This window comes from Pipistrellus kuhlii, unplaced genomic scaffold (assembly GCF_014108245.1).
Source record: "Pipistrellus kuhlii isolate mPipKuh1 unplaced genomic scaffold, mPipKuh1.p scaffold_m20_p_28, whole genome shotgun sequence".
NCBI lineage: Eukaryota > Metazoa > Chordata > Mammalia > Chiroptera > Vespertilionidae > Pipistrellus > Pipistrellus kuhlii.
In genome coordinates, this window is record NW_023425527.1 from 883,404 (window position 1) to 903,892 (window position 20,489).

The following is a 20,489-nucleotide window of genomic DNA, read 5'->3' on the forward strand; positions in this document are numbered from 1 at the left end:
CCCACCCCCTGCCGTGCCAATAATCTCCATGCTGGCATGGTCCTCTCACCCACTCGCCCCACCCCTGGCGAGCTCACCTAACGGCTTCTCCTTCACCTTCACCCACTGGGAGAAGCAATGCTGACCTTCCCGAGGAACAAATGCATTCCCTGCCTTCAGACTGAGGATCTGAAGATCTTGATCCCTGCCCCTCCCACAGCTCATTCCCCTCCACCCCAGGGTGGAGACCACAGAGGCAGGGCTGCCACACGGACCTGCCTCCTCGAAGGGCTGACGTGAGCTGGCGAAGGAGTAGAGGGCTGGGAGGGGCCTTGCTCCTCAGAAAGAAGAAGAGACCTGCTGAGTTCAAGAACCATATGAGGAAGACAAGAAAAGGAAGAGCTTGAAGACTCCTTCTGATCTGGCTCCGTTCTCTCTCTCACTACAGTTGGACACGTGACAGAGGCCTCGGCTGGGAAGGCTAGAGCTGAGAGGGTGGTGACCCAGTTCTGGACTGGGGGAGCAGGGAGCGTGAGGGGAGGTGGTGGTGGCTGATGGCGAGAACATGGATCCAAGCCCCTTGGCGACATTGAAAATATGGAGCCCCTTCTCTTCCTGGCCCCCCCGCGCTATCCTTCAGACAGCCGTGCCATGCCGCGCTGTCGGAGACCCTGTAATATCAACTCAACAATGCATGTTCTACAACTACGGCTACAGCTACCAGGACATCGACTACAGTGCATGCATTTAGTTCAGTCCCACAGATACATACAGTCTAAGAACAGGCAGGGGGGTGTGAAATGTTTTACTGGACAACAGGTGTTTTGGAGTTGTAACTAATAAAAAAAAAAAAAATCAAAAACGAAAGTACAAAAAAAAAAAAGACATTTCTCGAGAGTTGGGTATGAATTTGTTTCTTGAACTGTTTCATCTGAACAAGCAAAAACATGCAAACCAGCTGGTACTAACAGGAAGCTGGACACTGAGAGAGGATTAATAGGTGTGGACAAACCTTCCCGCTGAGCGTGCTCAGAAGAGTGTTTGAGAGGAGGTGTGCAGATCCTAGTGTAAGAGAGGCGGGAAAGTATGCCTCAGAGACACTCTCACCGCAGCCCCAACCAAGCAAGAGAAAAGACAACAGAAACGTGACTCTCACACTCACCACTGTCAGGAGCTCATGTTACTACATTGGGATAAAGCTGGCAAGTATAAAGCACAGTAAGGGGTCCTGGCTGGGGCCGGAGGTGGGCTGGGGAGAGGAGGGGGCTCCAAAGCTCTAAGACTGATCCACGGGCCCACCCGTGACGCCACCCCGAAATGAAATAGCCTCCGAACCACTTCCCTCGCCCATGGGGGTGGGGGGTAGGGGATCGTTTGCAAACAGGATTGAGGTTTGAGTGGGACGTGATGGGGCCACTGGAACTGAATGAACACGATCAAAATAAACAAACAAACTCTTGACTGAGCACAAGAAAAGATGACATTTCAAACCACCGGGTGAGGATAAAAGAAAGGTGACCACTGATAGTGAAGTTATCTAGGAGTCGGCAGGGACCTCCCCGGGTGGGGCCCCCTGAGCCCTGCTCCCCCCAGGCCCTGGGTGAATTAGGCAAAGGCGGGCAGGCCGGCCCGGAGGGGCTGGCTGAGGTGGGCGCAGAGCTCAAGGCCCCCTGGACCTCCTACCCTGACACCGAAGCCCTGACCGGTTCGAGTTGCCAACCTGAGCCCAATGGAAGCTGCTTCCTACCCTCACGGTCTCGGCAGGTGCTTCCGCCTCGGGAAGCTCCTCCCCTTGGTCCTAATGAAAGAAAAAGCCCAAACAAAACTGTGGGGCTAGACAAAAAAAGCAAAGACAAACATGGGGGATGCCTGGTCCTTACCCCATGCCCCGAGAGCCCTGGCTTTTTAGTCATCGGCTAGTCCAGCACGGCACCAAGCTCAAGGTCGGTGCCCCAAAGCGTCTCCCTGAACCAGCTTCTGTGCAAGGGGTGCAGCTGAACTGCGGCTCCCTCGCGGGCCGAGGCTGCTGGGAGCCGGCTCAGGAGGCTGAAGGAGCACCCCTGCCCCTGGGGAGGAGCTGGGCTGGGGTGCAGGGTGGCAGGCATGGGTGAGGGTAGAACCTGACAATCAGTCCTCAGGGAGGATGTGCAGACCCCAACAAGTCTGTGTGGCCCTCGCACCTGTGCCCAAGTGCCATGGAGGGGCCACTGCAGACAGGCAGGTCGTGGGCAGGTCTGCCAGGCTCGGAGTTTAGATCTTCTATTTATTTATTTTTTTTTAAAGAGGGAGGGGGTAGTCCTTACAGGCCAACAGGCACTGACCGAAAGCAAGGCAGAGCTCTCCCTTCCCCAGCCCTGTAGCCCTGCGCCAGGCCCACAGGAAGGCAGGGTGTGGGCCTCCCTGTCTATACACGGGCAGGTGCCCTCCGCTGGGGGGTGTTCTGATCAGGCGGGCACAGGCTAGCCATGCCCCTTGGACACAGCCCAGGCCCCGACCCCAGGCAGCACTGCGGGGGTGCCTGTAGCTTCCCGGCGACACCTCGGAGTTGAGGATTTACTCCTGCTCTACCAGGCTGGTGTGGGGCAGTGGTCGGGGCACACACTCCTGAATAGAGTTCACTAACAGTGCAGCGATGAGCATGGCTGACCTAGGATGGCCTGTGGGAGACTGCGTTTCCGATGGAAATGGCCACAAATAAAACACCACTGAGCCCGAGAAAACAAAAGGTGTGGCTGGAGATGGCTCTGACCTGGGGGTTAAGAGTTAGAGGGGGTGGGTGGGACTCCCGCCTGGCTCTGGGGTCTGTGGGAGGTGAGGGTGGCGGAAGGGGGGCCCGGACCACGGGGAGGCCACTCTGACTCACAAAGAACCCCATGCTGCCCTTTAAACTTGCCATGAGGTCGGGGAGGATGGGGTGGGGAGAGAGGCAGGGTTAATTTTGGGTTAAAGTTTAGTTTCATAATCCAAGTTATAATAAGAAAGAAACTGAACGGAGAAAACAAAACCAACAACACTCAAAAATCTCGTTTCCTTTTGCTCGTCCCCCCACCAGGCACCGGTAGGTAGGGCAGAGGCTCGCTCCTAAAGACTGAGTTAAAAATCCAAACAGAACGGGGTGGGTGAGGGGGGTCGAGGGTGGGGGGGTGGGGGGACTCGAGGAAGCTGTGCCCCCACCCCAGGACAGGGGGCGCCCAGGGGCGCTGGTCAGAGGGCCGGATGCTCAGGGAGGGCACCCCGCTCTCCGCACCTGCTGGCCAGTCTGCCCAGCTCCCTGGCAGACTGCCCTCTGCGCCCCGAGAACAGCCTGGCCCCTCCACATAAATCCCCGGGGGGCGATTCCCAGGAGCGGGTCCTTTGTAGCTCGAGGCAGTGCCAGTTTGCATGGAACGGATTTTCACTGAGGTTTCTAATGGGCCTCGCTGTGCCAGTGTCTTGTCACAAAGATTCGGGCTTTTGGCATTTGCCCTCGGGGCCTTTAATGCCCCACTTCCTGGTGCCCTCGCCAGCACCTCCCTCCCCGCCCTCCTGGGAGCCCTGTTACATCAAACGGGATGGTGCCCCTGGATGCTCCAGAGCCCGGGCCACGGGGTGTGGGGGGAGCTGCAAACCACGGTTTAGGGGGAGCAGGGCCTCTGGGTGCCCAAGGGGGAGGCCAGGAGCCTCGTGGGGAGCCCAGAGCACAGCAGAAGCCCCGCCTGCTTAGGAAGGCAGTGAGTGTCTGGGCATCTGGGGAGAGGACCCAAGGCCCTCCTGAGGCCTGGACGTGCCCACAGCGCCCCTGGGAAAAAGTTCCCATCTCCCTTGAGGGGTCCCAGACCTCCTAAAAGGCCGGCTTTAGAGACCAAAGGACCGGGGCAAACTCCTGGCGGGAAAACTCCGCTTCCCTTGGCAGCCGGAGTCCGGGAGCTCTCTCGTCTCTGCTAAGAGTGTCTGGGCGGCAGCCAGAGTCCAGGAATTGCAGCCGGTTCGCTGAGGTCAGGGCTGCCCCCCAGTTTGGCCTTCGGGAGCTCTGGCCTTTAGTTGGGGCAGCAGGTCCACCTGCCCGGGGGCAGCAGGACGGAGTGGACTGGTTGCTCCGAGGCTGAGCCTCCTGGTGCCAACCCAGGCCTCCGGCTGGGTCAGAGACCCGGGGAAAGGAGCCTTGCGAACCAGCAAAAGCCGAGGGGAATGCCCGCAGCGCCCGGAAGCCGGCTGTCAGGTGAAGGGGCTGTCCAAAGCCCAAGAGCAAACTCATTTCTCTCTCCTTTTTTTTTTTTTTTTTTGCAATGACAGGATAACGATCCACCTCTGGTTTGCAGTCCCTGACCGAGCCCGGCTGGGAGGTGCCCTGGGTGGCGGGGCCTGGCCCGAGCCTCCCGTCCCGCCCTCCGGGCTGTGGTGAGAGTCGGGGACAGCCGCAGCCACACAGATCCGACAGGGCCTTTACCTTCCCCCGCACACTGGGGCATGCCTGGCAGCCGCCTGTCCCGTACGCCTTCCTACCTGATCCTCTGGCCGCCGCCACCGCCGCCGCCGCCACTGGTCCGTAAGCCGCTGCTGGGAAGCCTGGCGGAGAGAGAGGCGCCGGAGTCAGGGGGGTTTGGGGGGCCCTCGCAGGGGCCGCAGGCAGCCCCGTCTCCCAGGCCCCTCTCCCCCGCCCCCCACACAAAGGACGGGCCGGCTTCTAGCGGGGACACAGGCCAGTGGCTTCTCAGGCTTCTGGGAGGCACAGCAGCTGCAGGTGTGTCAGATGCTCACTCACCGGTCACCCCGGAGGAGGCACTCCTCCGGGGAGCTGGGCTGAGCTCCCTGCCACGGCCGCACTGACCCCTGGCCGTCCCCAGGCCCGGCCAGAGCAGGGCCAGGCATGGCTGGGCTGCCTGCAGGGAGCGTCCGCCCTGAGCCCCAGGCGGGAGGCCCTTGGGAAGGAACAGACACAAGAATAGGCACCTTGGCCAGGAGTCGGCTTAACTCTGTTTCCCGAAGGCTCTGCAGGTTTGCTGGGCCATCTAAACGCCGGGCATGGTCATGTCAGCAGCATGGCTGCCCCAGGCCTCAGTGGGGAGAATTCTGGGCGTCCGGCTGGCTGCGTGCGCGTGAAGCCCACAGTGGGAGGGAGCGTGGGGCCCCGGGACGGATGCGGAGGGAGCCCCGTGGCTTTCTCTCTCTCTGTGGCTCAACCTCGGAAGCAGATCAGCACTGCGGCGTCTCCTGGGGTTTCGATCGAGTCCTGTGCGTTCTAGAAACTTCTGGGTGGAGGCTTATGCTATCGAATACTGCGCCGGGAAGCCAGGCGAGCCCAGCGATGGGACTAAAAGGACAAGGTGACCCAGGGTGGCGGCAGAACGTCCAGGGAAGGGAGGCGGTGGGCCAGTCCCCTCCCCTGGGCGTCCCTTGGCCACTAGAACGTGCACACAGCCGGGCACCGGGACACACGCAGACATACTCCCACACACGTGGCACCAACGGCCTCTCCGTCCAGGCAGACACGTGGAGGCCTGATTCCGAGGCCCATTCCCAGTGCCGGGTTTTAAGGGATGTGCCAGAGGCGGCAGCACTGAGATGAGCTGCTGGGCATGGGCCACAGAGCCGTCCAGGGAGGTGTCTGCACAGGACTGAGGGGCAGACATGCACCACGGGCGGCAGGGAGCAGGGAGGACAGGAAGGAGGGAGGAGCCATCCCCAGACAGAGAACTAGAAGCCCACTAAACTCTAAGACTACCGTCCTAGCTACACGGAACTACTGGGGGGAGAGAAGTTCAAACGGAACGAGCTACTCTAGGAAGGTCAGGCTAAGCTACTGCAAACGCCAATGAAAAGAAACATACTTGCATTTAAATATGGTAATAGGGCTGTTGAAGGGGGAAAAAGAAAGATCCAGGTGAAGTCAGTGTACACACGCAGGCGGACCCTGCGGCAGGACTGGTCTCCGGCTCCTGTGAGGACCCCGGCGCCTGCCTGGAGGCTGCTCCCCCCCCCCCCCCCCCCGCCAGCACCCAGGAAGGGGTCCCCCACCAAGGCCTCTCCCCACTTCTTCCGGGCAGGATCTACATTTCTGAAGATGTGGGTGCTGGCGAATGTGCTGAAGGAAAATAAGGAGGAAGTCAGGTTATTTCTCCCTGTCCCAATTCTCAGACTGCCAGGTCCCTGCAGGCAGAGAGCATGGACCGGAGGAGGAGGAGGAGGAGGAGGAGGAGGAAGATGAGAAAGAGGAGGAGGAGGGGGGGAAGAGGAGGAGGAAGAAGAGGAAGAGAAGGTAGATGAGGAGGAAGAGGAGGAGGAGGAGAAAGAAGAGAAGGAGGAGGAGGAAGAGGAGGCAGGCACTGAGAGCAGCAAGGCCCTGCTATTCTTGCACTCTCTCAGGAAGCAGGTTTCCTTGGAAGTGTGACAAGGTGGTGGAGGTAGGGGGATGGGGGGACAGGGAGGCAGGACTGGGGGAGGGGAGTTCAATCAATAAAAAGACTTAACCAAAGATCTATTTTCTGGAGTTGAGTGCATTTTGGATGAAAAGTCCAAGAGAAAGAGGAAGGGACAAAAATATCCAGGAAAATCCATTATCCTTAATCTCAGATAAAGGCTGCTGGAGACTGAGCATCACATGGCTGAGGGCTGGAATTTAATCTCCATCAGAACAGGCTGAACAGAGTGACAGGTGTGAGGAGGGGCTGGGAGAGGAGGGCCACCCAGTCTGCCCCGTACAGGGAGCGGGCCCACCACACAGTGTCCTCCCAGCCCCTCCCCGGGCTCCCTGCCCTCCACCTCCAGCCCCACAGTCACCCTCTACCCAGCCATTGGCCCTGCCTCCGGGACAGGATTCTTCCCCGGGCAGCGCTGTTGCACCTTCTCCACGCTGGGCCACGCGGCTGGGTGGTCGCAAACATCCTGGGGGCCTTGAATTCCTTACTGATGACAGGGGTGTGCCATCCTTTATCCCATCCCCACACCATGATGTCATTTTATTTTTTTTATTTTATATTTTACTGATTTTTTTTACAGAGAGAAAGATCGATGAGAGAGAAGCATCAATTAGCTGCCTCTTGCACACCCCCTACTGGGGATGTGCCCGCAACCAAGGTACATGCCCTTGACCGGGATCGAACCCGGGACCTTTCAGTCCACAGGCCGATGCTCTATCCACTGAGCCAAACAGGTTTTGGCCATGATGTAATTTTAGTGGGGCTCACTTGCCAAAACTCAAATGAGAATGTGCCATCTTCTGCTCAGCTCTAAGGACACCGGGGCCAAGCGGCTGGCACGGCCCTGGTCGTCTGAGCTTCCCATGTCTTAGCAATAGATCAGGCAGAGAAGGAGAAAAGCATTTTGCTGAAAAGAATCTCAGGGCCTGGGTGCTCTAGGTTGCCTACTGGGGAACTCGGGTATTAGGAATGTAGCATCTCCTATTCGGGTACCTGGCATTGGAAAAGAAAATGCCTGATACACAGGAGTGAAGCACTGATGGTGGGATTCCAGTCAGACCCCGTTCGATTCGGTAGCCTGGAGCTGCTCAGTCCCTCAGGTGGGGGACAAAGAAATAGAAGGCTCTCTGGGCTTGGCCTCAAAGCCTGCTCCAGCCCCGGCTGCCCCGCCTCGCTGGGTGACGTGGGTGTCACCCTCTCTGGGCCCTGAGTAACCGACTCCTTTTTCCTGCAGGGAGGTGGGCTTGCCTTGGCTGGTGTGGCTCAGCGGGAGGGGCTGCAAAGGGGTGGGAATGGACACAGTTGAATGCTACATTTTTGGAGTGAGAGGACTCGGGTTCGGACAGAACAGGGGGCATGAAGAGGGACAATTGATAACCAAAGCTACACGTTTACATGATCAAACTGTATAATTTAGGAAGCAAACAAACATATGTCTATTTGGGAAAAGAAAACCCCACCCCGAGTTCCTGGCGTTCAAAAGAGAAATCCGACTTCTATGCTGTTTTGGAAGCAAGCCTGACACTCACCGAGGACACCGACAGCGCCATTCCCAGGGAGGCCCCGGGCAGAGGAGAGAGCTGGGGACGAGGTGCAGGGAGCGTGGGCGGCAGTGCCGGGCCCTCTGCTGGAGCCTGGCTAATGCCGGCCCGAGAGGGAGGTGGAGAGGCCAGTGAGGCGGCCAGGCCTGCCTGGGCCAGGGGAGGGTTACCTGGGCCCTCCCTGTTACTTAAGGGGAGCTGCGAGGTTCTGGGGCCAAGAGCCCAAGGGTGCTGGCACCTACAGCAGGGGGATGGCACAGAAACGGCCCCAGATATTTCTCAATGCAACTGCTGTTTGGCTTAATTTTTAAATAACATGTATTTCTTTGGACATTCAGATGGAGATAAAGGGAAGGCGCACTGTTACAAAAGCTTAGCGAGGTTTAACCTTCTGTCGCCAGAGAGCTTCTGTTTGGATGAAAGGGGTCTTAGAAGCTAGAAGAGGAAGCCAGGGGGCACCCTTTGAAAACCAAGGGAAGTTCCCAGAAGAGGCAAGTGCAGACCATGGGTGCAGGGCCGGGCACGGAAGGTGTGCGCTTGCCCAGATCCCTTCCGGCTCGGAGGTGCTAGGGAGCAAAACAGGGTGCCGGCTGCCCCTGAGCCCGGAGGCCCAGAGTGGGAGAGGCCCGGCACCTGCCCCACCCGGCACCTGCAGCGTCCCACCTGCGTCTGACTGCAGCTGGGCAGGGCCCCGTGTTGCTCCTCCGTAAACCCGTTAGGGACGCCTCCTGGCCGGGCTGCTGCTGCGAGATTCGGCGAGAGGATGGCGCTGGGTGCTCGGCACGGTAATCTGGCACTCGGTAATGGCTTAGTAAGTGGGATGATAACTTTTATTTCTATTTTTATTATTATTGCTCAAGGTAATAACAGTAGCGGAGCTGAGAACTCCCTTCGGTGCCTTCCTATTCTAAAATCCTATTAATTTACATGACATTTCACATCCAAAGTGCTTTAATAGATAACGTTTACAATTCGCTGGTGAGTGATAAGGGTGTGTTTTACCTGCAGCGCAAGCTCTAAGTCTGGTGGGGCCATGTGATGGCAGGAGGCTCGGGGCTCCCGAGGGCTCAGGGAGGGCCTGGCTGGGGCGGCCACGGCCCTGGGCGCGGTGAGCACAGGTGGGGACGCGGATCCCAGAGCCCAAGTGTTTGTCCTTGGCAGCTGGGCCGGTGAGCTCCGAGGCCCTCTGGTCCCTTCTTGTCCTGACATGTGCCCCCGGGCTCCTAGCAAGGGCCTGGCCACAGGAGCCCTGGGGGCCCTCCCATCCAGGCGGGGCCCTGCTTGCTCCTCTGCGGACAGGCGCCCTGGTTCACCGCTGTGTTCCCAGCAGCGAGGGCAGGGCCTGTGGCGGAGCAGGTGCTGAACAACCAGGTGCTCCATGAGTAAAGGATGGATGGGTGGAAGCGGACGAATAGATGCAAGGGGGCGGGGCACGAAGGGGCTCTTCCCACACGTGGCCTTACCTGGATACCAGCGCACGCAAGGCCAGTAGCGGAGGTTAGATGGAGGAAGACTAGAGGGGCCTTAAGCGAGTGCCACTCAGGGGTGGCCTCGGGCTCAGCGCAGGGCAGCCGTGCCACGGGGGAAGTGGCCTGCTTCCCCTACAGAGCGCGGCAGCAGCCACTTTCCCTGTGGTAAGTGCCTCTGGGCGAGGCTGACCACCTCAAAGGGGAGAGACCCGCGCCCACTGGGTCGGCGCAGCGGCCTTCACAAAGGCCCCCGCCGGGACCAACTTCCTGCTGCAGGTGGGGTCAGCGCTCCTGGTCCACAGAGGGTTTGTCCCAGATTCTCTGGGTCTGGAGAGGAGTGGCATCGGTTTCCTAATGCTAAAATCTGTGGCCTAGTGGTCCCACCGGTGACAAATCTGCCCCCGGGGGAGAGGGGGCAGAGAATCAACAGAAGCAGGAATGCAAGGGGAGAGGGTATGAGATATGCAATGCATTCATGCCTTTAAGTCTGCTGGGCCCTTGGCATGGAATACCTTTCTCTCATCACCTGCCTGTCGAACTTCTACTTGTGTTTCAAAACCCCATTCAGATGTCGCCCATTCCTGAAAGCTTTCCAGGCAGAGCCGGTGACTCCTCCCCTGTGCTCATTCTGCACACCAGTCAGGCCGGAAGGGAACCCAGCTCGGGGCAGGCCCTAAAGATCCTTTCCTGCATCACAGGGAATGCGCTCTCGACCTCCCCACCCCAACCCCACCACCGCTGAGGGAACACGGAGCAGAGGCAGTGACCCTGCTGGGTAGGGTCGCTGGGGGAAGGGGATCCAGGTCCATCTGGACACAGGGACGAGGAGGGAGGGAGTGGGGCCACACCTCCGCCTTCTGGTCTGTCCGAAGCTGTTTGTCCTCCGGCTTAAGCTGCGCAGCCCTCAGGCCTGGCACTGCGGCCTGTCTCTACTGCCACACTGAGCTATTTATGCTTTGTTGTTGTTTTTTTTAAGCTGTGACCTTTCGCTTGTTTTTGCTGATGGAAATTAAAACTGAAGGGTTGGAAGAAAGGTGATTACATTCCTGCTGGTAGGCTTACTGGAGCCTTTGTGAGCTGGTGGTACGGGCACCTGGACGGTGTGCAGGAAGTGAGGACGGCAGTGCTGGGGTAGCTGGGATCTGGCGAGCACCATGCAGCCCACGGAGAGGGCAGGTGAAGTCACGTCCACAGCCTACCTCACTGCTGCCCCTGACCACGCCGGCTGGGCCCTCTGCTCAGGCATGGATACCACACTACCCTTTCCAAAGCATTAGCTCATCCCTAGACTCAGTAGCCTGCAAGGAAGAGGACAGGACAAGGATCAACAGCCCCATTTGACAGAGGGGGAAACTGAGGCCCAGAGGTGGCCTTACTCTCCCAGCAAGCTAGGGACCTGGTCCCCGCCTCCCCGCCTGCGAACAGTGTTCCGGCTTCAGCACGGGGCGGAGAGCGGGGTCAGGCACACTCCCCTCTCTACGCAGAGGAGCTTCCAGAGGCGCCGAAAGCTAATCGAACGTGAAACTCGCCACCCCGTCCACTCGGGTGGCACCGATGCATTTCCGCAAACGGCCCTGCGCTCTGCTCCCATCTGGGAACAGCGTCGGCCCTGACCGTCCATGCGGAGGGAGCCGCAGCGGCACGCCCCGCCCACGGCCCTGACTGTCCTCACGCAGGATCTGGGGTGCGCCGCTGAATTTTGCTTTTCCATCTATTAAAGTAGCAGATAGGCTTTCAGGACTAAGCTTGCCTTTAATATTCAAACGAGAGGATTAGCCCCACATGCACAGACAGGGCCAGGCGGCGGAGGGGCGCCGGGGGGAGCTAGCTTGTGATTTAAAACCTGGTTTCCGCCCCATCTGTGGAGGGGTTACCCCTGGAGGGGAAGGGACGTGCGGATGAGGGCTTGGTGAGACAGATGTGCAGGCTGCTGTGTCAGGAGAAGCTTCTGTTACAAGGGAGCACGTGGTTGGAAGTGCTGGGACCCACAGCTGTGGGTGCCCCGTGTGTGGGTGCATGGGCACGGCAACGTGCCTGGGAGCCAGCCGCCTGGGTCAGCACTTCTAGATGGGCTTGCCCGCTACTGAGCAGCCAGCTGTCACTCACCGGTGGGCTCCAGCCTGTATCCCAACCAGGAGCAACGGGGGGTCCCGATGAGGGCACCCGGAGGGGACCAGCAATGCTTCCTCTCAGGGTTGTGGTGGAGATTGCCAAGGGTCCCCTATGGCCCACCCCACGATTCTCCCACAGGCCCAAGCCCTGTTTCTAGCTGGGCACACAGCTACCTGGAATACAGACATCCCTGCGGTTCCCTTGTAGCGAGAACTGGCCGTGTGACCGAGGTCTGACTATGGGACCTAAGCAGAGTGTCACGTGTGACTTCTAAAAAGTATTATTAAAGGGAAGTCATGTGCTCTTCTGGGGGCGGGGGGATATGTAATGACTGGGGTCAAGCAGCCTTCTTATGAGATGGAGTCTTACGTTGAAGAAGAGAGAACAAGAAGACAGGAGAAGCCAGGACTAATACTATGGAGCTACATCCAGGCTTCTTTCACACGGAGAGAGAAACAGTTCTTATTTTGTTTAGCCCATTATCATTTAGTGTTTTCTTACTTAGTTTTCAATTTTCTTCCTTAGAACGGATTCAGTGTCTAAGGGTGTCATGTCTCTGCCTGGGGTACGCCCTCTTCCCCTCTTCACTTAGCTAACCCTTTGAACTTTGCAAGACCCAGTTTACCCTCTCTAGGCATCCCTGACGGCCCCCAGGCAGGACCGCAGCCACCTCTGGCCCCTCACAGCAGTGACAGGTTCCCTCTTGAGCTGAGCAGCTGTCCCAGGGTGCTCAGTGGGTCTCACCCTGACTCACTCCCTCATCTGGACTGTGTCCTGAAGGAGCGAGTCTTATTCACGTTTAATAATTGGTTCGAGACCCAGTGTCTGATGATCAGTAAGTGAAGAGAAGGAAGGAAGAGAACGAATGGGCATGAGGTGGGCAAGCAGTCCTAGCAACTCCCTGGCTTCACCCTGAAATCCTGTTTATTAGGTGTACTGGTTAATAATGCGGATTTTTTCAGTAGATGGAGTTACACGTATATTGATATATATGTGATTTGATATGTATGCAATTTTGTTGTATTGCTTCTTCAGATTACCACATTTTCTGAGCAGCGCTTCAAAACATACGAAGAGGTGGAAAACTGGATCTCTGAATGGTCTGCTTCAAAACAAAAGTTCTATTGGGACGGTACCCACAAATTATCTGAAAGATGGGGGAAATGTGTAGCTAGCGATGGACATTACTTTGAATAAAGCACTTTTGATGTTTCTCTTGAAATTGTCGTGTTTTCTTTGGATTACAAAATCCGAATTATTACGGTAAATTATTAACCGCATAAAAATATGGATTACCTATTAACCAGTTAATAATGTAGATGAACTATTATCCGGTTAATAATGAGGATTAACTATTAACTGGTTAATAATGCAGATTAATCATTAACCAGTCAATAGTGAAGATTAACTATTAACCAGTCAATAATTCAGATTTTGTAATCCAAAGAAAACACGACAATTTCAAGAGAAACATCAAAAGTGCTTTATTCAAAGTAATGTCCATCGCTAGCTACACATTTCCCCCATCTTTTAGGTAATTTGTGGGTACCGTCCCAATAGAACTTTTTTTGGGGGAGGCAAACCATTCAGAGTCACAATTTTCCACCTCTTCGTACGTTTTCAAGTGCTGCTCAGAAAGTGCGTGTGCCATCGATCGGAACAAGTGGTCATCTGAAGGAGCAATACAACAAAACAGCATACATATCAAATCCCATATATATCAACATACGTGTGACTTCATCGATTGAAAAAATCTGCATTATTAACCGGTACACCTAGTGTTCTCTTCATGGAGAAGCAGACCCACCAACAGGCACCTCCGTGGGGTGAAGAAGAAGGAAAACCACGCCGGACAGTGACACCGCAGCAACATCAGTGCCCGTTTCCGACCTTCCCATTGGAGAGCATTCACTGATTTACAAGGCACGTTCCCCTGTACACATCACCCTATCTAAGTGTAACCACCTCACTAACCGGGCACTCTTGTTACCCCAGGGCTTAGCTAAGTCACCTGCTCAAGGGGACGTGGTTACAATGCGCCTGAGGGGGGCCCCAAAACAAGGTCTTCTAGCCTCATGCCCAGGACCACAGTGCCTCCTGCAACCTGCGCCGTGCAGGGGAGCCGGGAAAGCAAGCGCCGTGCAGGCCGCACGCAGGCCGGTGTGCACACGCAGGTGCGTGAGCTCACGCACACCTGGTGTGCAGATGTGCAGGGCTCAGAAGTCTCACTGGCGCTCCTGCTCGAGGGCAGGAGTAGTGGCAGAGGAAGAGGCGTGGGGCGAGCACCATGCAGCTGGCATGCAGATGCTGTCTCCGCTCAAGGACAGGACCACCTTGAGCAAGTGCAGGGACGCGAGAAAGCAGGGGGGCCGGGGACAGGCGGCAGCCAGGGGGAGGCTATGCTTTCAGAAACCGCGCTGGGCTGTCACTGGTCCCGGCCACTCAGTGCAGTCACCTTCCCGGGAGCGAGGACAGGACACTGTCAGGCTAAGAGACGGCAGCACACAGCATGTCCGTGGTAAACAATTTATTTTTCTAGCTCAGTTGTTTATGGGTGGTGGTGGTGGTGGGACACATCATTACGGAGAAGCACAGACGAGCCATTTACAGAGATGAAGAAAATTCACAATGGCTGAAATGTTGGGGAGGCAAGCATATTCGGGCAAGTTCCCCAAAGCAAAACAATCCGTACATAGCAGAACAAAATGAAGGGGGAAAAGCCACAGAGCTTGAACAAAAACTCGCACTCATGAAAAAGCCAGCGGGAAGAGAAAAGAAACGGACCAGTTATCCCATCAAGCGTCTTTAATGAGGTGCGCAGAGCCGCACGGGTGGGTCTCGGGGACTCCGGCATTCAAACACATATTTGCTCACATCCAGCGCACCCAATGGAAGCGCAAGGGCCACTTCTCACAAACTGTGAGTGTGAGCCAAGGGGCGACTCTTGAGGGTCCAACTGAGCTGTACCTGATTAATCCAAGAGAGAGAGAGAGTGTGTGTGTGTGTGTGTGGGGGGGGGGGGTTTCCAATGGGGAGCAAGGGGGTCAGGATCATGGGGAAAGACAGCCCTTCTGGGGGTGACCATCAGGGGTGCCGCCTGATGAGGATGGACCCTCTGAGTCCCGTCCTCTCTTCCCCAGTGGGCCGGCAGGGCAGGGGGTGAGGGTGGGGTGGGGGAAGGAGGGCCAACAGAGCCTGCGATGTGGCAGCCCCCAGGGGGCTCCACTGGCCCCTCTGGAAGACTGGCTGCTAATTATCATGGCAGCAGCCACTGAAGGATGGACCCCAAAGACAGGCAACCAGATCCTACGAATACAGTTTTTTCCAGATTAAGTTTCTCACATTAGTATTCATGGAACACTGTGTGTGTGTGTGTGTGTTCGCTTTCAGTATGTCCACACAGGACAGAGGTGTCCCAACACACCCATCGCCCACCCCCGTGGCCCACCAGCACTTCAAACCTCACCCCGTGACATGCCCAATGAGCCTGTTTGGTCATTATTTAAAGTAATTTGATGTCTTCTACCTGGACTCCCAGCCCCCCCCCCCCCCAACCCCTCCTGAGGCTCTACAGAGTTTGTGAGAAGTTTCCTCTGGCCGGTTACATTCTGGGGGAGGCGGCAGGTGGGGTAGGTGGGGAGGATGTTCACAGTGCACACAGGGAGCAAAATGGGAAGGGACTGGAGAATAAAATTATGTTGAAAAACCTGTGTGAAGCAATGAGGACACGAGTCTTTTCCACGAATTAAACGAGCAAAAGAGCATTCATTCATTCAGACAGGCAGCTAGGAGAGCTCAGTGGGCATGGACAGCAGCTGGGCTGGTCCCGGCGGGACTGGGTCCTCTCTCTAGCATTGGTAGCAAACCCCAATTTGTTATGCCTCTCTTAAGAGCTAGTTGATAAAAATTATGTCTTGTGAAATCGGCAAATAGTCTGCAAAGTAAATGAGAACAGAAGTTAACAGATTAAACTAAGAGCCCAGAGGGGGGAAAAGAGAGAAAACAGGGAGCCACTGACTGGGGTCATAATTCGAGCCCGCATATTGCTCCGAGGAGCTGGGGTGGGGCGGGGCGGGGGAGGGGCGTATAGGGGACACCTGAGCCTGGGAGGAAGGGGCGGGTTGTGAAGTGGCCGGCTGCCATCACCCCGTCTTCCTAGAGAAGAACTACTCCCTACTCTAGTAATTATCCAAAGGCATCGAGCCCGCTTTATCAGAGCATTTCACTATTTTCATAGAATCTAAAGGTGGGCAGCCGAAACCGGTTTAGCTCAGTGGACAGAGCGTCGGTCTGCGGACTGAAAGGTCCCAGGTTCGATTCCGGTCAAGGGCATGTACATTGGTTGCAGGCACATCCCCCGTGGGGGGTGTGCAGGAGGCAGCTGATCGATGTCTCTCTCTCTCATCGATGTTTCTAGCTCTCTATCCCTCTCCCTTCCTCTCTGTAAAAAACAAACAAACAATAAAATCAATAAAATATATTAAAAAAAAAAATAAAGGTGGGCAGAGGCAGGCATTGCTTAATACCTACTGTGCGCCCAGGAAAGTTGGCACAGGTGAAGTGGGGCTCCACTGAGAGGGATGCCAGCTACCCACAGATGAGATGGGTATTCATAAACAGCCAATTCAGGAGGACCTCAGAAAAGGTTAGATTGTAGGTTCCTCAAAGGGATACTTTTTAAAAATACATATATATTGTATTGATTTTTTTACAGAGAGGAAGGGAGAGGGATAGAGAGAAAAATCAATGAGAGAGAATCATCGATCAGATGCCTCTTGGATGTGCCTGCAACCAAGGTACATGCCCTTGACCGGAATCGAACCTGGAACCTTTCAGTCTGTCCACTGAGCCAAACCGGTTTCGGCTCAAAGGGATACTTTAAAAAAAAACACATATTTTATTGATTTCAGACAGGAGGGGAGAGGAGACATAGAAACATCAGTGATGAGAGGGAATCATTGACTGGCTGCCTCCTGCCCGCCCCACGATGGGGATGGAGCCCACAACCTGGGCACGTGCCCTAGACCGGAGTCGAACCTGGGACCTCCATCCATTGAACCAAACCAGCTGGGGAAGGAATACGTGGTTTTGAGTGGAAGCACCTTAACAGGTAAGAACCTTAGCGGCGCTCCGGACCTGGGTGTCTTCCGTTTCTGTCCGCTAGCTACTTGGAATTGTCCCACTCGGAGGGAGTCGGAGGGGCAGGGAGGGTGTAGGATCCACGGGCATCGCAGGAGAGACTGGAGGTGGGAGTGGGGGAGGTGGGCACAGAGAGCACGTGGAGAAGAGGGGCCATGAGGAAGAGACAGCAGGACTGCTGGTGGTGGCGGGACAGCTGTGCTGATGTCCGACTCACAGGACTCAGGGCACGGGGAGGGCCCACGGGCGGCCTGACGGGGCAGGGAGCCTCCTCGGCCAGATCTGCTAGAACGTTCCTCACGGACACGAGGCAAGAGACAGATGTCAGGACATTGCCAAGCTTCCCTCACGGGGGCCCTGCCCTGCAGCCCAGGCTCCAGAGGGTCCAGTCTGGTTCTCAGGGAGACGCCGCTCATGAGACCTCGCTGGGAAGTCCCGGGGACTCCCCAGTGTGTGGGAAGCCCCAGGCTGCTGGGGAGTGTTGGGAACAGACAGAGCCACCTCTCTACAGGGGACGGACCTGGGCCAGCCTGGCTCCTGAGTGAGGGCTGTGAGGGGCGGGGAGCGGCCACCCGCTGACCCGCTGAGAGCAGGCGGCTGCACTCTGGGGCCCCTGATGGCCACAGCTGAGGACCAACAAGAGGCTTCTCGAGTGTGAGTGGGATGGGAATCCGAACAGTTTGATGGCCGAGAAAGAACAGAACAGCCAGGTCCCGGGGGGGGGGGGGGGGGGGGGGGGGGGGGGGGCCCGCGAGTCTGTCTGGATGCTGCGAGGTCTGGTTTCTGCCCCTTTCAAACCCGTAAGATTGTTAAGCGGTGGGACCTGCTGACCGTGATAAACAAATGGGCCCTGGGCATGGCCACTGCAAGCCCGTTCCCTGGCCGTTCCCAGCCCCTCTCCGGCCCCGAAGCCTTGGCTGATAAGGTGGGTTACTTGTGCATCTCCGTCTGTTTAGGGCAGACTCAGGGATGCAGGTCCCTGAGACAAAAGAGTTCTACCAGACATTTCCTGGGCTGGCTCTCAGAGAGATGGGGCCCACGCTGTCACCCCATGTTAGGGCCCCCTGACTCTGTCCTCCTGGGATGAGTGCTGTGCCGGGGGACAACGGCAGCTTGATTGTGAGGGAGGTGGCTGTGCCAGGCGCACAGGGTGCTGTCAGGGAGGCAGGGGTGCAAGCCTGGTCTCCTTCCCTCTAGGAAGGGAGCAGGGGAGGGAAGGCTGCCTGAGATTGCCACAGCTGGGGAGCTGAGCAGATGGAAAGAAATGGGGGATGCGGATGGTGGCACACGTGTGTGCGTGCGTGCGTGTGTGTGCGTGTGTGTGTGTGTGTGTAACGAGACCTCCCACCATAATACGCTCTTCCTTTATGATCTTTCTGTTGTGAAGAAAAGGTTCTATATTCTCACTGATGGTAGCCATCAGTCACATATGACTACGAGTAACTGAAATTTTCGTTTTACTTCATTTTAATTACTCTCAATCTAAATTTTAGTAGCCACATGTGGTGGTGGGATCTTACTGGACAGAAGGTCGCTAGAGAGCGAGCGGTGGGTAGCACGTAAGGCCCAGGTCCCCTGGCACTGCCCGGAGCAGGCCTTACTCACTGGGCCCGGCGCCCCCCCTGTAACCGGGGAAGTCCAATGGAGGCTCAAACTCCGGCCCAGCGCCGGCTGCTCTGGGTGTGGAGCCTGCCATCCTGCTGGGAGCCCGCAGCCACCGAGGCGGCCGTCTCTAGAGAAGCCTCACCCTGACGGAGACACTGCCCAGCCCCAGGGAAGGGGACACACTCACGGGGACCCCCCCAACTCCTCCATCTGAAACCTCTGCTCCAACACCTCCTCACCCCACAATCAGAAAGGGGCACAGACCTCAGTGACCATTCTGCACAAACTCTCATCCACAGAAGACAGAAGCGAGGTCCCGAGACGGAGCGATCTGCCCACGGCCACGCACAGCCTAGGGCTCTGTCTCCCATATGGCACGGCTCTAAGTGTCCCAAATGCCTCCTGACCTGTCTCCCCGCCTTTCCCCCCAAACTGGAATCAAACGCTGGCCGAGCCCTGCACACGCCCACCTCAGTGGCTTCAGAACAGTCCTCTGGGGCTAGGGCATGTTCCTCCTGCACCTCAGGGGGAGGTTCCCGCCTGAAGCCCAACTCCCCACAGAGCCTCCTCCCCCAGCACAGAACCCAAGGGGACAAACCTCCACTCCTGGGGGGTCTCCAGAACCCCACTGTGCTTGGTACACAGACACCCCAAGCTCCCCCCACGCCCCTGGAAAAGCTAAGTGCCAGAAAGTCTCCTTCCTTTAGCACCCCGCACCCCCACCCCTATAGGATCATGCCCACCCTGCTGCCATCTGGGGTGGGGCCCCGGGCCTCCCAGCTACCAGGGGGCTGCAGCAGCCAGGACATACCAATGTGGGCTTGGCCTTGAGTCTCTGATGCCCACACAGAGAGGAGGGAGAACCTAAATACTTTCCCAAGACCGACAGCAAATGCCAACCCCAACAGAACACCCAACATTCGCCGGGACAGGAAGGCTCAGGGCAGAGCTGGAGGGGGGCGGGGGGAGACGTGGACAGCAGGCAGGGCGAGAAAGAGCGGGGAAGAAAACGCTGGCTGAGAGCTCAGTCCCCAGTGAGAGACTCCCCAGCAGGCATCAGACAAAGGAGATGAGCAGGGGAGGGCGCCTGCCTCAGTCTCCCTTCCCCCTAAAAAGCTGCCGCTGTCAGGCCAGTGGGAACTCCAGTCAGTCACAGCCTGAGCTGCCCCTGGCGCTGGTGAACTGGATTGGAAATCAGCACCCACAGGCCGCTTCTGGAATGGATGGATGAGCTGTGTTCTCTCTAGGGGCTCCCCTCCCCCCAAGTGCAGCCCACAGCGCAGGTTCTAAAGCCCCCGGAGACAGACACTCACCTGGGAACTGGTAGCCGTAGCTGGGAGCGAATCCGGGGTAGCCGCGGCCGTAGGTCGCCACGAAGTTGGGGTAGCCTTGAACACAGAGAAAGCAGTCCTGTTAGCACAGCCGCCTGGGTCTGGCGGAACCACGGGGAGGGCGAGGGGACAGCCAGAGTGTCTCCTCCACAGAGTGACCGCCTCCCCTGAGGGTCTGTACCCGGGGCAGGTCACTCCTCTCCCGGGGCTGGGGGTGCCGCGCTCCGCCTGCTGGTAATTAACCCACGCTTGGGCAGAGAGAGCCCCAAAGCCCACGGCTTTGTTGACCTGCAGAGTAAATGCCAGGCATTAGCACCGAACTCGGCCCGGGCCCGGCTCTGACATTTGGAGAGCTTAGCCTGGATGTACTTTACCGAAAAGCTATTGACACTGGGAGATTGAAGTCCTCCAAGGCAGCGGGCAGCGGCCGGCGGCGCCAGCCCAGGCTCAGCCTGGGAGCTGAGTTAGCGGGGAAACTCAGGGCTTACACTGGGCCTGATGAGCCATGTGGGTACAGAGGAGGTGGGTCCCCAGGCCCTCGTCCAAGCACACACACTCCATGGAGTACCAGAATATTCCTGGGAGAACAGCGAGGGGCTGGTTGTGTTCAGATGTGCACCACAAAGCTTAGCCCCAACCCAGAAGCCCGTGTCACATGTCTCGACAGGCATTTTGTAGCAACTGTCTATTTTCCAGATATCTGACCTAGCAGGCAAGCGAGGGGGTGATGGGTGAACTGAGGGTGCATGCTGGGTGGGCATGGGGTGCAGATGAAAATCTGGCTGGTGGTGTGGCCTTCTCCTTCCTGCTATGAGATGTCACTTCCCTCTATGTCCCTGCCTTTTAGTTCAGCTAGAGGAGGCTGGTGTAGTCTCCCGCACTGAGCTTCCACCGGCCACAGGAGGCCCACAGTGCCCA

General features: G+C 57.2%; 1 protein-coding gene across 13 annotated transcripts in view; it reads right to left on the bottom strand.

Moving 5' to 3' along the window:
• The window catches only part of MSI2 (musashi RNA binding protein 2), a 357,057-nt gene that overhangs the window by 20,878 nt on the left and 315,690 nt on the right, over positions 1–20,489 (bottom strand). For 6 of the 13 annotated variants that reach the window (XM_045587337.1, XM_036454389.2, XM_036454386.2 and 3 more), the window contains 3 exons: positions 19,554–19,628; positions 5,787–5,810; positions 4,462–4,524 (listed from right to left, as the gene is read on the bottom strand). In XM_045587337.1, coding sequence (XP_045443293.1) covers positions 4,462–4,524; positions 5,787–5,810; positions 19,554–19,628 — 162 coding nt within the window. Of the gene's footprint in view, positions 1–991; positions 1,042–4,461; positions 4,525–5,786; positions 5,811–13,070; positions 15,431–19,553; positions 19,629–20,489 lie in introns of those variants that run through there. The other 7 variants (XM_045587338.1, XM_036454390.2, XM_036454387.2 and 4 more) reach the window with 4 other exon arrangements.